The 11,122-nt window shown below is 43.8% G+C and overlaps 1 protein-coding gene across 3 annotated transcripts; it reads left to right on the top strand.

The window, feature by feature from the left end:
• On the top strand, window positions 1-7,273 carry LOC116504543 (zinc finger protein OZF-like). 3 transcript variants are annotated; one of them, XM_032211614.1, is made up of 3 exons: window positions 1-26; window positions 3,123-3,341; window positions 5,654-7,273. In XM_032211614.1, exons 2-3 carry the CDS (start codon window positions 3,218-3,220, stop codon window positions 7,132-7,134), a joined length of 1,605 nt encoding a protein of 534 aa, XP_032067505.1. In that variant the 5' UTR covers window positions 1-26; window positions 3,123-3,217; the 3' UTR covers window positions 7,135-7,273. The 3 variants fall into 3 exon arrangements, with proteins under 3 accessions (XP_032067505.1, XP_032067504.1, XP_032067503.1); XM_032211613.1 differs by lacking the exon at window positions 1-26 and adding an exon at window positions 33-138; XM_032211612.1 differs by lacking the exon at window positions 1-26 and adding an exon at window positions 33-142.
• The last annotated feature ends 3,849 nt before the right edge of the window (window positions 7,274-11,122 follow it).

Here is an 11,122-nt window from a genome sequence, read left to right as displayed (position 1 = left end):
GGCCAAGCTGCCTGGCAGGGAGGAAGGTGAGCCGAGCCTCCTTCGCCTTTGCACAAAGGGAAACATGGAGCCCGCGGGAGGGAAAGAGAGAGAAGCCCGAGGGGAGAAGCGGCTGGGAGGCGTCGTGGGCCAGAGAGAGTGAGTGAGTGAGAGAGAGAGAGAGCCTAAGATCGACACCCATTGGCCATGGGGGTGATGGGAGTTGTAGTCCCTCTAGGTTTGGAGGCTCCCAGGTCGTTTAGCGCTCAGCCACTTTGCTGAACGAATTGCAGCAGGGAAGCGCAGAGGTGCGCAGGACGCTCTGCGGAACAAGGATGCTCAAACCCCTTTGCTGAAGGCGACCCGGGCAAAGAGGGTCGTGGGAACGGTTCGTCTGGTTCGGAAGCATCCTTGAGATGTTGATTTGAACCCGCGATCTTCCCCCTCCATTCTATAAAAGTAGTTTCCCCCCCCCCCCCCGCCAAAAGGGTAAGGAACTTGGGACAGCTGAGAGTGGCTGGGTTCACAATAGTATACGAATAAGAATGAGTAGAGTAGAATTAGAGTACAATTAGAATAGGGTTAGAGTACGATTAGAGTAGGAGTAGGAATAGAGTTGAATTAAAATAAAAGTAAAATAAAAGTAGAGTAGAATACAGTAGAAGTAGAATAGAAGTACAATTGGAAGGGGCCTTGGAGGTCCTCTAGTCCAACCCCCTGCCCTGTTCCATTTCAGACAAATGGTTGTCCAATCTCTTCTTAAAAACTTCCAGTGTTGGAGCATTCACAACTTCTGGAGGCAAGTCGTTCCACTGATTAATTATTCTCACTGACAGGAAATTTCTCCTCAGTTCTAAGTTGCTTCTCTCCTTGATTAGTTTCCACCCATTGCTTCTTGTCCTACCCACAGGTGCTTTGCAAAATAGCTTGACTCCCTCTTCTTTGTGGCAGCCCCTGAGATATTGGAACATGGCTATCATGTCACCCCTGGTCCTTCTTTTCATTAAACAAAACATACCCAATCCCAGCAACTTGTCATACCTCGTCATAATATCCTTGGTATGTTTTGCCGTAACTTACTTTGGGTTTGTGTTTGGTCTACATCAGCTTTGTGAGGTAGTCCAGACAAGCACAGCCAGATGAACTCATTCTACTTTACAGGTAGTGAGCAAATTTAAAATGGCACTGAAAAAAGTGACGAATGACCCCGTTTTTCGCGCTTATGACTGTTGCATCATCACGTGATCAAAATTCGGATGCTTGGCAACCAACTCATATTTATGACGGTTGCAGTGTCCTGGGGTCATGTGATCCCCCTTTCGTGATCTTCTGATAAGCAAAGTCAAAAGGGAAGCCAGATCCACTAAACCACTGTGTTACTAACCTCACAGCTGCAGGGGTTCACTTAATGACTGCGGCAAGAAAGGTCGTAAAATGGGGCAAAACCCACGTAGCAAATGCCTGACTTAGAAACGTTGGGCTCGATGGTGGTCGTAAGTTGAGGACTACCTGCATTGTGAGGCTACATTAACGGAACCTTGCGAGACCGAAAGTATTTCTCCCCTCCTCAATTTTTGCTCTCTGGAAATCTGAAATCCTTCCCATGTGTTCCTCCCATCTGTGGCCTGAGCTGCCTCCATGTCAGGGGTCAACAACCCACGGCTCGCATTTTGCCCTTTCATCCCTCTGCTGCAGCTCCCTGTGGCCAGTGGGCATCACAATTTTGAGAGGAGCTTCCAGTTGGAGGGGTAGGTGGGAACCAGAACATACCAGGAGACTCTATGGCAAGGGAAACTGTGGTTTCTGGAGCCGCATGTGGTTCTTTCATTCCTCTGCTGCGGCTCCCTGTTGCTCCACAATTCATAGGACTTTTGGTTAGGACAGGTAGAGAAAAAAGGACTCTGTACTAGGAAGAGACTCTATGGTGTGGGAACCAGACTTCCAGTCGCCTCCAGAATTGAACAAGGGGCTTCTGGTTAGGACCTTTGTGGCTCTTTAAGTGTTTACGGTTGCCGACCCCTGCCCAGGTAGTCGTTATTTCTCCTATTCTCCCAAGGCACTCTCACATATCATTACAGTCCATGACTTGACCTATGTGATCTCATCCTCAATACTGATTCATTCCACCCATCATCATATTATATTTATTTCCCCTTTTAAAATATTTGTTTTATGTCTATGTTTTCTGTGTCAAACATACCTAATTCTTCTGCTTCCTTGTTTTCACCCCACATCCTGCCAGGTGGGTTTAGGCTGAGAGAGAATGACTGGCCCAAAGTCACCCAGTGGCTTTCATGCCTGAGGTGAGACTGGAATTCACTGTCTCCTGGTCTTCTGGCCTCAACCAACACACCAAACTGGTTCTATATCTCCATTAAACTATCCTGTTCTCTTAGAATGTGAATCTAGGCATAGTCTTCATAAATTCAATAATCTGGAAGAGTTTTGAAGGAGATGAGCTGTTCAAAAATATGAAAAATTAATAAAATAACGGGACGTCAGTATTGATTATCCCATGATAGCTCATTTCAGAAACACTGAACCCCAGAGGAAAAAAAATGGAAACGAAGCTGAAAGAATCTTATGTAGCAATAGCAATAGCGCTTAGACTTATATACTGATTCATAGTGCTTTTACAGCCCTCTCTAAGCAGTTTACAGAGTCAGCCTATCGCCCCCAACAATCCGGGTCCTCATTTTACCCACCTTGGAAGGATGGAAGGCTGAGTCAACCTTCAGCCGGTGAGATTCGAACTGCTGAACTGCAGCTAGCTGTCACCTGAAGCAGCCTGCAGTACTGTATGTACTCCAACCACTGCGCCAGCTCACCTGTAGCCTCTCTTAACCTGCTATCTCCAAATATTTGGGGAGCCCCAACGTCCAGAATTCCCAGACAATATGGTGGGTGAAATAAAGCTGTTCTTCCATCCATCTCAGCTAACCATCCCTCTTGCAATTTGTTGGATTATCCATTTTATCCATTATCCATTATTATCCCATTACTCCAACAGTACTGTTATTCCTACTGTTGCCTTTTGGTGAGGTCGACGGGCATTGTTATCAGCAAAGCTGGGGGCAAGGTTTAGAGTAATGCTTCTAATTTTTCCTGTCATTGATTAAATTTTTTTGCCTCTCATTCATTAGGAGGGGAATACAGCCCTTTCCCAAAGAAGATGAGAATAGGCTGGATGAAAAACCGGTGACCTCTTTCCAATTTTTTTTTTCATGAAGATGTTCTGATGTCCAGGATGAATCAAAAGGAAGATCTGCAGAAGTTGCTTGCCAGCACCGTTCTTTTTGACCCAGATAGAGTTAAAAAGGAAGAAGAACCCATCACTTTGGACCAGGCAAAAGATAACGAAGGTGAGAAAAAAATTCCATAGATGATCTTAAGTTAGTGGTTATCTATCAGATAAAAAAATATGGAAATGAAAAATTTTGGAGAAGACTTTCATATTGTAATAATAGAATGAGATAGGTGATACCATAAAGACATATTATTATTAAATAGATTTAAATGATGCAATGGAATATTGGTATACATACATACATACATACATACATACATACATACATACATATATATATTTAGAGTTACAACCCCCGATATGCCCAAATATGGGAGGAAGTTCACTACTTCCATTCTCTGTCCATCGGCTCGTCACAAGAGACCATCCAGATAGAAACCCAATATTTTTACTGTTGCCCTTTTGTTACATTTGTGGTTAACACATCTGCCTAAGATGCAATACAGCACAGGTTCGAATCCTAGTAAGGGTATGGCTAGCTGATGAGAGCTAAATAGCTTGAAATAGATCTATACTAGTCTCCCTTTATTTATTTATCAGCACAAATACAACACAAATGTAACAAAAAGGCAACAGTAAAAATATTGGGTTTCTGTCTGGATGGTCTCTTGTGACGAGCCGATGGACAGAGAATGGAAGTAGTGAACTTCCTCCCATATTTGGGCATACCAGGGGTTGTAACTCTAAATAGATACCTACCACCCCAGCTCAGCTGATAAGGAGTCGAACTCTGTGGCTTAGTGGTTAACAGATCTGCCTAAGATGCAGTACAGCACAGGTTCGAATCCCAGTAAGGGTATGGCTAGCTGATGAGAGCTAAATAGCTTAAAATAGATCTATACTAGTCTCCCTTTATTTATTTATCAGTACAAATACAACACACGTACACACACACACATGTATGTATGTATGTGGGGTGGGGTGGGGTGTGTGTGTTGTATTTGTGCTGATAAATAAAGGGAGACTAGTATAGATCTATTTCAAGCTATTTCGCTCTCATCACTAGCCATACCCTTACTGGGATTAGAACCTGATGAGAGCTAAATAGCTTGAAATAGATCTATACTAGTCTCCCTTTATTTATTTATCAGCACAAATACAACACAAATGTAACAAAGGCAACAGTAAAAATATTGGGTTTCTGTCTGGATGGTCTCTTGTGACGAGCCGATAGACAGAGAATGGAAGCAGTAGGCCTCCTCCCATATTTGGGCATACCAGGGGTTGTGACACTATATATATATGAATCGAAGGAATAACTATTGTAGTTGAACATGTGATGTCCAATGATAACAACGTATCTATGTATATTTGATGGATAATCTGTGACTTTATATACAACTGAAAATGGTGATGTACAAGTACAAAATGTTGGACATTTTTTTCATATTGCAAGAACAATAGAATGTGATACTAGAAAGACATATTATTACTAAATAGACTAATAATGACGCAATGGAATGTTGGTATATACATGAATCTAATCTCTAGAATATTTGTTTAAAATGAAGGAATAACAATTGTAAGCTGAACGTATGATCTATAATGATAATAACGTACCTGTTCTGACCCCCCCCCCCTTGTCCCACACCAACACACACTCCAAGCCAAAGATAAGTTACGGCATTTAATTAACAGACAGACAGATCCTTGGCAGCAAACCGGCATAGACAAGCTTGGGCAGCAATCCTGCTTGGCAGCAATCCAGCCTTCCAAGCTCATAACAATGTTCTCCGACATTCATTCCTGCGTTGCAAAAAGGGTGTGTGCACAAGCAGTCTTTTTATAGTCTGGAGAGGAGCCTAATGACCACCAGCTGAGTGCAATTACCTCCTGTAATTGCGTAATAGTTCCTGACGCCTAGTAGCTCTTCGGTGCCGTGCATCCAGGAACAACTCACTGCTGGTGTCCGGCTTACTCTCCCTTGTTTCCTCCCCACTGGTCCAAGGCTCAGGCGCCTCCTGGTGGCCAACCAGCCTCTCTGCGCCCTGCTCGGAGTCGGAACCCTGTCCAGGGTCCTCCACATCCTCCAGAGCCGACTCATAGGGCCCCTCGCTGTCAGAGTCTGGTGGCAGCTCCAACGGCTCCTGCTGGACCACAATACGTACCTATGTATACTTGATGGACAATCTGTGATGTTATATATAATTGAAAGCGGTGATGCACAAATGCTTGTAACCAAACGACATGCCATATGTATATGTAATTGATGATGGTTTTATGTTTCATGTTTTGTTTATCTTTGTTGGTCTAAAAATAAAAAAACTTTTATTAAAAAAAAAGAGTTAAAAAATATTCCAATCCCAATTGCTCTTGTAAGTTAAGGACTACCTGTATTTTTTTTTAAATCTCTGCTTATTCTTTCAGGCAAACGTTACATGTCTGAGGTAAAAGATGAGGTCTGTGAATGGGAACCTGAGAAACAGAAAGGAGCAGCCGAAGAGAATGTGCGCAGCAATCTTGTGCACCGAGAACCTGTGAAAGGTGACCAAGAACTGTGGAGGCATCAGGAGAAAACTCTGGAAAGAAAGATTACAGTTAACTGCATTTCTTCCTGGGGCAATGAAATCCCCTGTCAGGAGGGACTCTGTGAAGGCGAGCAGGAGAAGAGTCCGCTCTGCGGCGTAGTTCAAGACGAGCAGGCCGTATACCAGTGCTTGTACTGTAAGAAGTCCTTCAATGCCCACTTTAAATTGATTAGACACCACAGGATCCACACTGGGGAGAAACCATACAAGTGTTTGGATTGCGGCAAGAGCTTTGACCAAAAAGGCAACCTGATTGCCCACGCGAGAATCCACACAGGGGAAAAACCGTTTGTGTGCCCCGATTGCGGGAAAAACTTCAGCCACAAAGGAAGCCTTGTTTTGCACGTGAGGACCCACACAGGAGAGAAACCATACAAATGCCCGGACTGTGGGAAAAGGTTCAGCCGATCTGGGTCCCTGAAAGAACACGAGAAAACCCACACGGGTGAGAGACCGTACACTTGCTTGGATTGCGGGAGGAGTTTCCGAAAGAACTCTGAGCTGGCCACCCATTATCGGTTTCACACGGGCGAGAAGCCGTATAAATGCTCGGGCTGCGAGAAATCCTTCAGCACCAGCTCTAACCTCATTGCCCATCAAAGGACTCACACGGGAGAAAAACCGTACAAATGTTGTGACTGTGGGAAAAGGTTCAGCCAGGCCGGAAACCTGAAAGAACACGAGAGGACTCACACTGGAGAGAAGCCGTATAAGTGTCCAGACTGTGGCAAAAGCTTCCGGCAAATCTCTTACTTTATGAAACATCACCAGACTCACCTTCCAGAAGGGAAAATGCCATTGGAGGAGAAACCCTATAAATGCTCGGACTGCGGGAAAGGTTTTGGAGACAAAGCAAGCCTGGGGAGACACGAAAGAATCCACACCGGAGAGAAACCTTTTAAATGTTCCGATTGCGGGAAAAGCTTCTGCCTCAAATCAAATCTGGTTGTCCATGTGAGAATCCACACGGGAGAGAAACCGTACAAATGTTCCGAGTGTGGGAGGAGCTTCAACCAAACGTCAAGTCTTCATAATCACGAGAGAACCCACAAGGGCGAGGAACCCTATAAATGTTCGGAATGCGGGAAAAGCTTCAACAGGCCGTCGCAGCTGAAGACGCACGAGAGAATCCACACCGGAGAGAAACCCTTTAAATGCTCAGAATGTGGGAAAGGCTTTGTTTACAGCCACCATCTTGTTAGACACCAGAGGAATCACACGGAAGAGAAACCTTACATATGCTCCCAATGTGGAAAGGGGTTTAGCCACAAATCCACCCTTATTAGACATCAGGGCATCCATAAAGAAGGGAAAAAATAGATACGTTTTTAGCTTTGGATCCGGTGCTTGTGTGAAAACTCATGCAGAAGTCAGAGCTACAATAATAAGAGATAGCAATAGCACTTAAACTTATATACTGCTTCACAGTGCTTTACAGCCCTCTCTAAGCAGTTTACAGAGTCAGCATATTGCCCCCAACAATTGGAGTCCTCATTTTACCAACGTCAGAAGTACGGAAGGGTGAGTCAACTTTGAGCTAATCAGGATTGAACCGCTGGCAGCTGGCAGTCAGTAGAAGTAGCCTGCAGTACTACTGTCAGGGTTCCGACAGATGCCCTAATTAAATCATGAGCCTCGAGCCAAGCTTAAAAAGAAATCCAGTTATTTATTAGCTCCACGTCAGAACTTACTCAAGTGAAGCCAACTCTGACCCCATGTAATGTACGCCCCAATCATGACCCTGTTTCCCCCCTCCCCTCAAGGTATGTCATAAATCACATTTGCCAACGGAGCATGTTTCGTGGGTTGTAGAGATCACTCCCCTCCAGCCGCTGTGGGTTACCCTGGGAGACAGCCTTGAGCGAGATAAGGCTGGAATGTACTTGTGTGTTTGGCTGTCATGCTGTTCCGGCGGTTTTCCTTCCCCCTTGCCTATGGCAAGTTGAGAGCAGGCCAGGGATGCTTTGTGAGTTGACAACTGAATTGTAACCACTGCGCCACCAAGGCTCTTGGAATGCGGAAGATAAATTTTCTGCACTCACCAGAGAACTGAACTAGGCAGAGGTTTTGTCAGATCCAGGAGACTCTTCATAAGATTCTTTATCAACATACCTGATAGTTGATTGGTGGAATTATGTATAATTGAAAATAGTGATATATAAATATAAATGGTTGGTTAAAAAAAAATTCTTTCACATGGGGATTATATAAAGGTATACTGTTATCAAATAGACAATCAAGAATGTAAGGGAACTATGATTTATTGGGGAAAAAAATAATAATTGCAATTGAACATATACTGTACAATGAAAGTGAAGTATTTAATTATACTAGATGAAAAATCTGTGATGATAAATGTTATTCGAGAATATGGATGTAAAAACACTTGTAACCAAACGACATGTTGTATGTGATGATGCTTTTTTTCCCCTTGTTTTTCTTTTCTTTTGTTTTTTTATTGTTGTGTGTATGTGTTGTCTGTGTAATAAAAATAAAAATTATATTAAAAAAAAATTCTTCATCATAGTGGTTAGTGGTTGGTCTTTGGAGAGCTTGAAGGAACCACCTCAGATTTCCCTATGTCCAGCATTTATGCGTAAACTCTCCAAGGTGCTTTTCAAAAGGCAACTGGACTTTCTTGGATTCCCCGCCCCCCTCAAAACGTTTTGCTTCACATCCAAGAAGCTTCTTCAGTTCTGACTCAATGGCGCAGAACACAAGGATTTATATTCTTTGCAGTCACCTGGTTGGTCATCAGCACCTTTGAGACAACCATGACCTGGATGATTGAGAATATCTATAGACATTGTTAGGTAAGCTCCCCATTGGGAGAGCGAGTACGTTCAGAGGAGCGTTGTGAGAATTGTGTTGGAGAACACACAAACCAGCATACAGAGACACTGCAGTTTAAATGGGCGTTTACTTTCATGGAAATAGAGGTATCAGAGTCTGTCAAGCAGTCCAAGTCATACACGGATAAGATAGTCATCAACGTCTTTCAGTTAAGGGATAATCCAAATAACATAGTCCAGTATCATAATCAGTTCAGTACTAAAAGTTTGCTAGCAGTTGCAAAATTTACAATAGCTCACGGCATTGGCTAACAGCCAGCTTCCAAATCAGATCAGATAGCCCAGATCTGACCAAACAGAGAGCTAACAGTCATTCTGGCTCCCTCTTATGGCCAATTGAGGAAAAAGCAACCAATCACATTTTACAGTATGATTTAAAGAAACAGGTATAGCATTGTTACATTATTTATATATTGCCAACCCAACCGTTAGAATTATATTCCTAACAGACATTCAGGCTCAGAGAAGTTGAAGGAAGAGAAGAAGTTAAGCTTGGGAGAAGATACCTGAAGAAGTAGAGGAATCTCCTTGGAGGGAGGGGGATGCAGGGATTGGACAATCTGACTCTCCCAAATAGCCGAATGAGAACTAAGCATATTTGGTGATTATTGGAGATAGTAGTGGGAAGGTATAGAAAACCAAGTACAGAGAGAGAATAAAGAGCCGAGGTGGCGCAGTGGTTAGGGTGCAGTACTGCAGGCCACTTCAGCTGACTGTTATCTGCAGTTCAGCGGTTCTAATCTCACCAGCTCAAGGTTGACTCAGCCTTCCATCCTTCCGAGGTGGGTAAAATGAGGACCCGGATTGTTGGGGGCGATATGCTGACTCTGTAAACCGCTTAGAGAGGGCTGAAAGCCCTATGAAGCGGTATATAAGTCTAACTGCTATTGCTATAAAGTGAAGGGCAACACTAATAAGCATAACTCATTTCAAATCCCACATATTTTGGTTTTGATTTCAAGTCTTGTTTCTTGAATTTCTCTTCACCAAGACGCTTACGTATTCTCTGTTTCTTAGCTCTGTTCATAAAATGTATGAAGGAGAAACCACTGTTCTAACACTGTACCTGATGGTGGATAATGGTTTCCCCCAACCTTGCAGCTCCTCCTGATGGCTCAGCCACGGCTGAGAATTATGAGCCCGGGAAATCCTCACCTTTAGAAGGTGGCAGGATTGGAAAGATTGATCTGCAGTTCATTCCGAAGATCCATTAAGACGATCAGAACAAAACAGCTCTTTAAAAGAGAAAAAGCTGCAATAACTGAAGATTTCTAGGGCACAGGTAGTCCTTGGCCACAGCTGAGCCCAAAATTTTGGTTGCTAAGCAAGACAGTTATTAAGTGAGTTTTGCCCCATTTCATGACCTTTCTTGTGGAGTGAATCGTTGTGGCTGTTAAGTTAGTTGTTAAGTGGCTTTCCCATTGACTTTGCTCGTGAGAAGGTCGCAAAAGTTTATCATGTGACCCCAGGACAGTGCAACCGTCATAAATATGAATCAGGCGCCAAGCATCCGAATTCTGATGACCTGACTCGGGGGAATGCTGCAAAGGTCGTATGTGAAAAACGGTCATAAGTCACTTTTTTCAGTAACTAAACGTCACGAAACGAGCTGTTGTAAGTCGAGGATTACCTGCAGTGTGATCCATTCTGATGGGGGGCAGCTTTTCAGGAGACTAGATAATGTCTTACCGGTAATTATTTTGGTTTCGTTTTTCCACAATTGGCCCATTTGTGTAGTAATGCGTAAGTTTTTTCAGGTCTATATCTACATGCTTCTATGTGGTCATCTTCTATGCACGCTTCTTAAAGTATGTTGGTGTGCGTGCATATGCTTCTCTGCACGTGCGTAGTTGTGTGTTGTATGTGTTAGCCAGTGGTGGGATTCAGCCTGTTCGCACCTATTCGGGAGAACCAGTTGTTAACTTTCTAAGCAGTTTGGAGAACCGGTTGTTGGAAGAAATCTCACTTTGGTTTTTTTCCACTTTACAGGGCTAATCCCGTTCCCGTTTTTGGATGTGATGACCTCCTGCAACCCTCTGCCGGTGAAAATGGAGTTTGGGAGAGCCGCGTGCGGCCCTCCTGAGCTCCATTTTTGCTGGCAGAGGCATCATGGGCCAGTCCTTCACCAATTCCAGGGCAGCCCCGTGGGGCGAACCTAAGCATCCATGGGCTGGCTCCGGCTCCTGGGCCTTGAGTTTGAAACCCCCGAGTTCAGACATTTCCCAATGTCCATCTCTGGTTAGATACCAATGTTCCCCCCCCCCCAAAAAAAGTACCTCTGAACCTGAGGGGGCAACAATCCAATGAGAATAAAACTAATTCATGTATTACCTTAGTCAACCGCCAGGACGGATCTGTATATTGCTACATCCTTATGAAATTAAAGTTGAGTATCCCAAAGGTGCTTTTTTTCAAGAGGCAACTGGATTTTCTTGTTTTTCTTTGAAGATGTTCCA

The sequence above is a fragment of the Thamnophis elegans genome, chromosome 2 (genome assembly GCF_009769535.1).
Source record: "Thamnophis elegans isolate rThaEle1 chromosome 2, rThaEle1.pri, whole genome shotgun sequence".
In the NCBI taxonomy this organism is placed as follows: Eukaryota; Metazoa; Chordata; class Lepidosauria; order Squamata; family Colubridae; genus Thamnophis; species Thamnophis elegans.
The sequence above is the reverse complement of the archived record's forward strand: the minus strand, read 5'-3'. Positions and strand labels throughout refer to the sequence as shown.

Coding starts and splice junctions, on each gene's coding strand:
- LOC116504543 (XM_032211614.1), top strand. CDS start 3,218: ATGTCCAGGATGAATCAAAAGGAAGATCTGCAGAAGTTGCTTGCCAGC. Junction 3,342..5,653: donor CCAGGCAAAAGATAACGAAG/GTGAGAAAAAAA, acceptor TTATTCTTTCAG/GCAAACGTTACATGTCTGAG.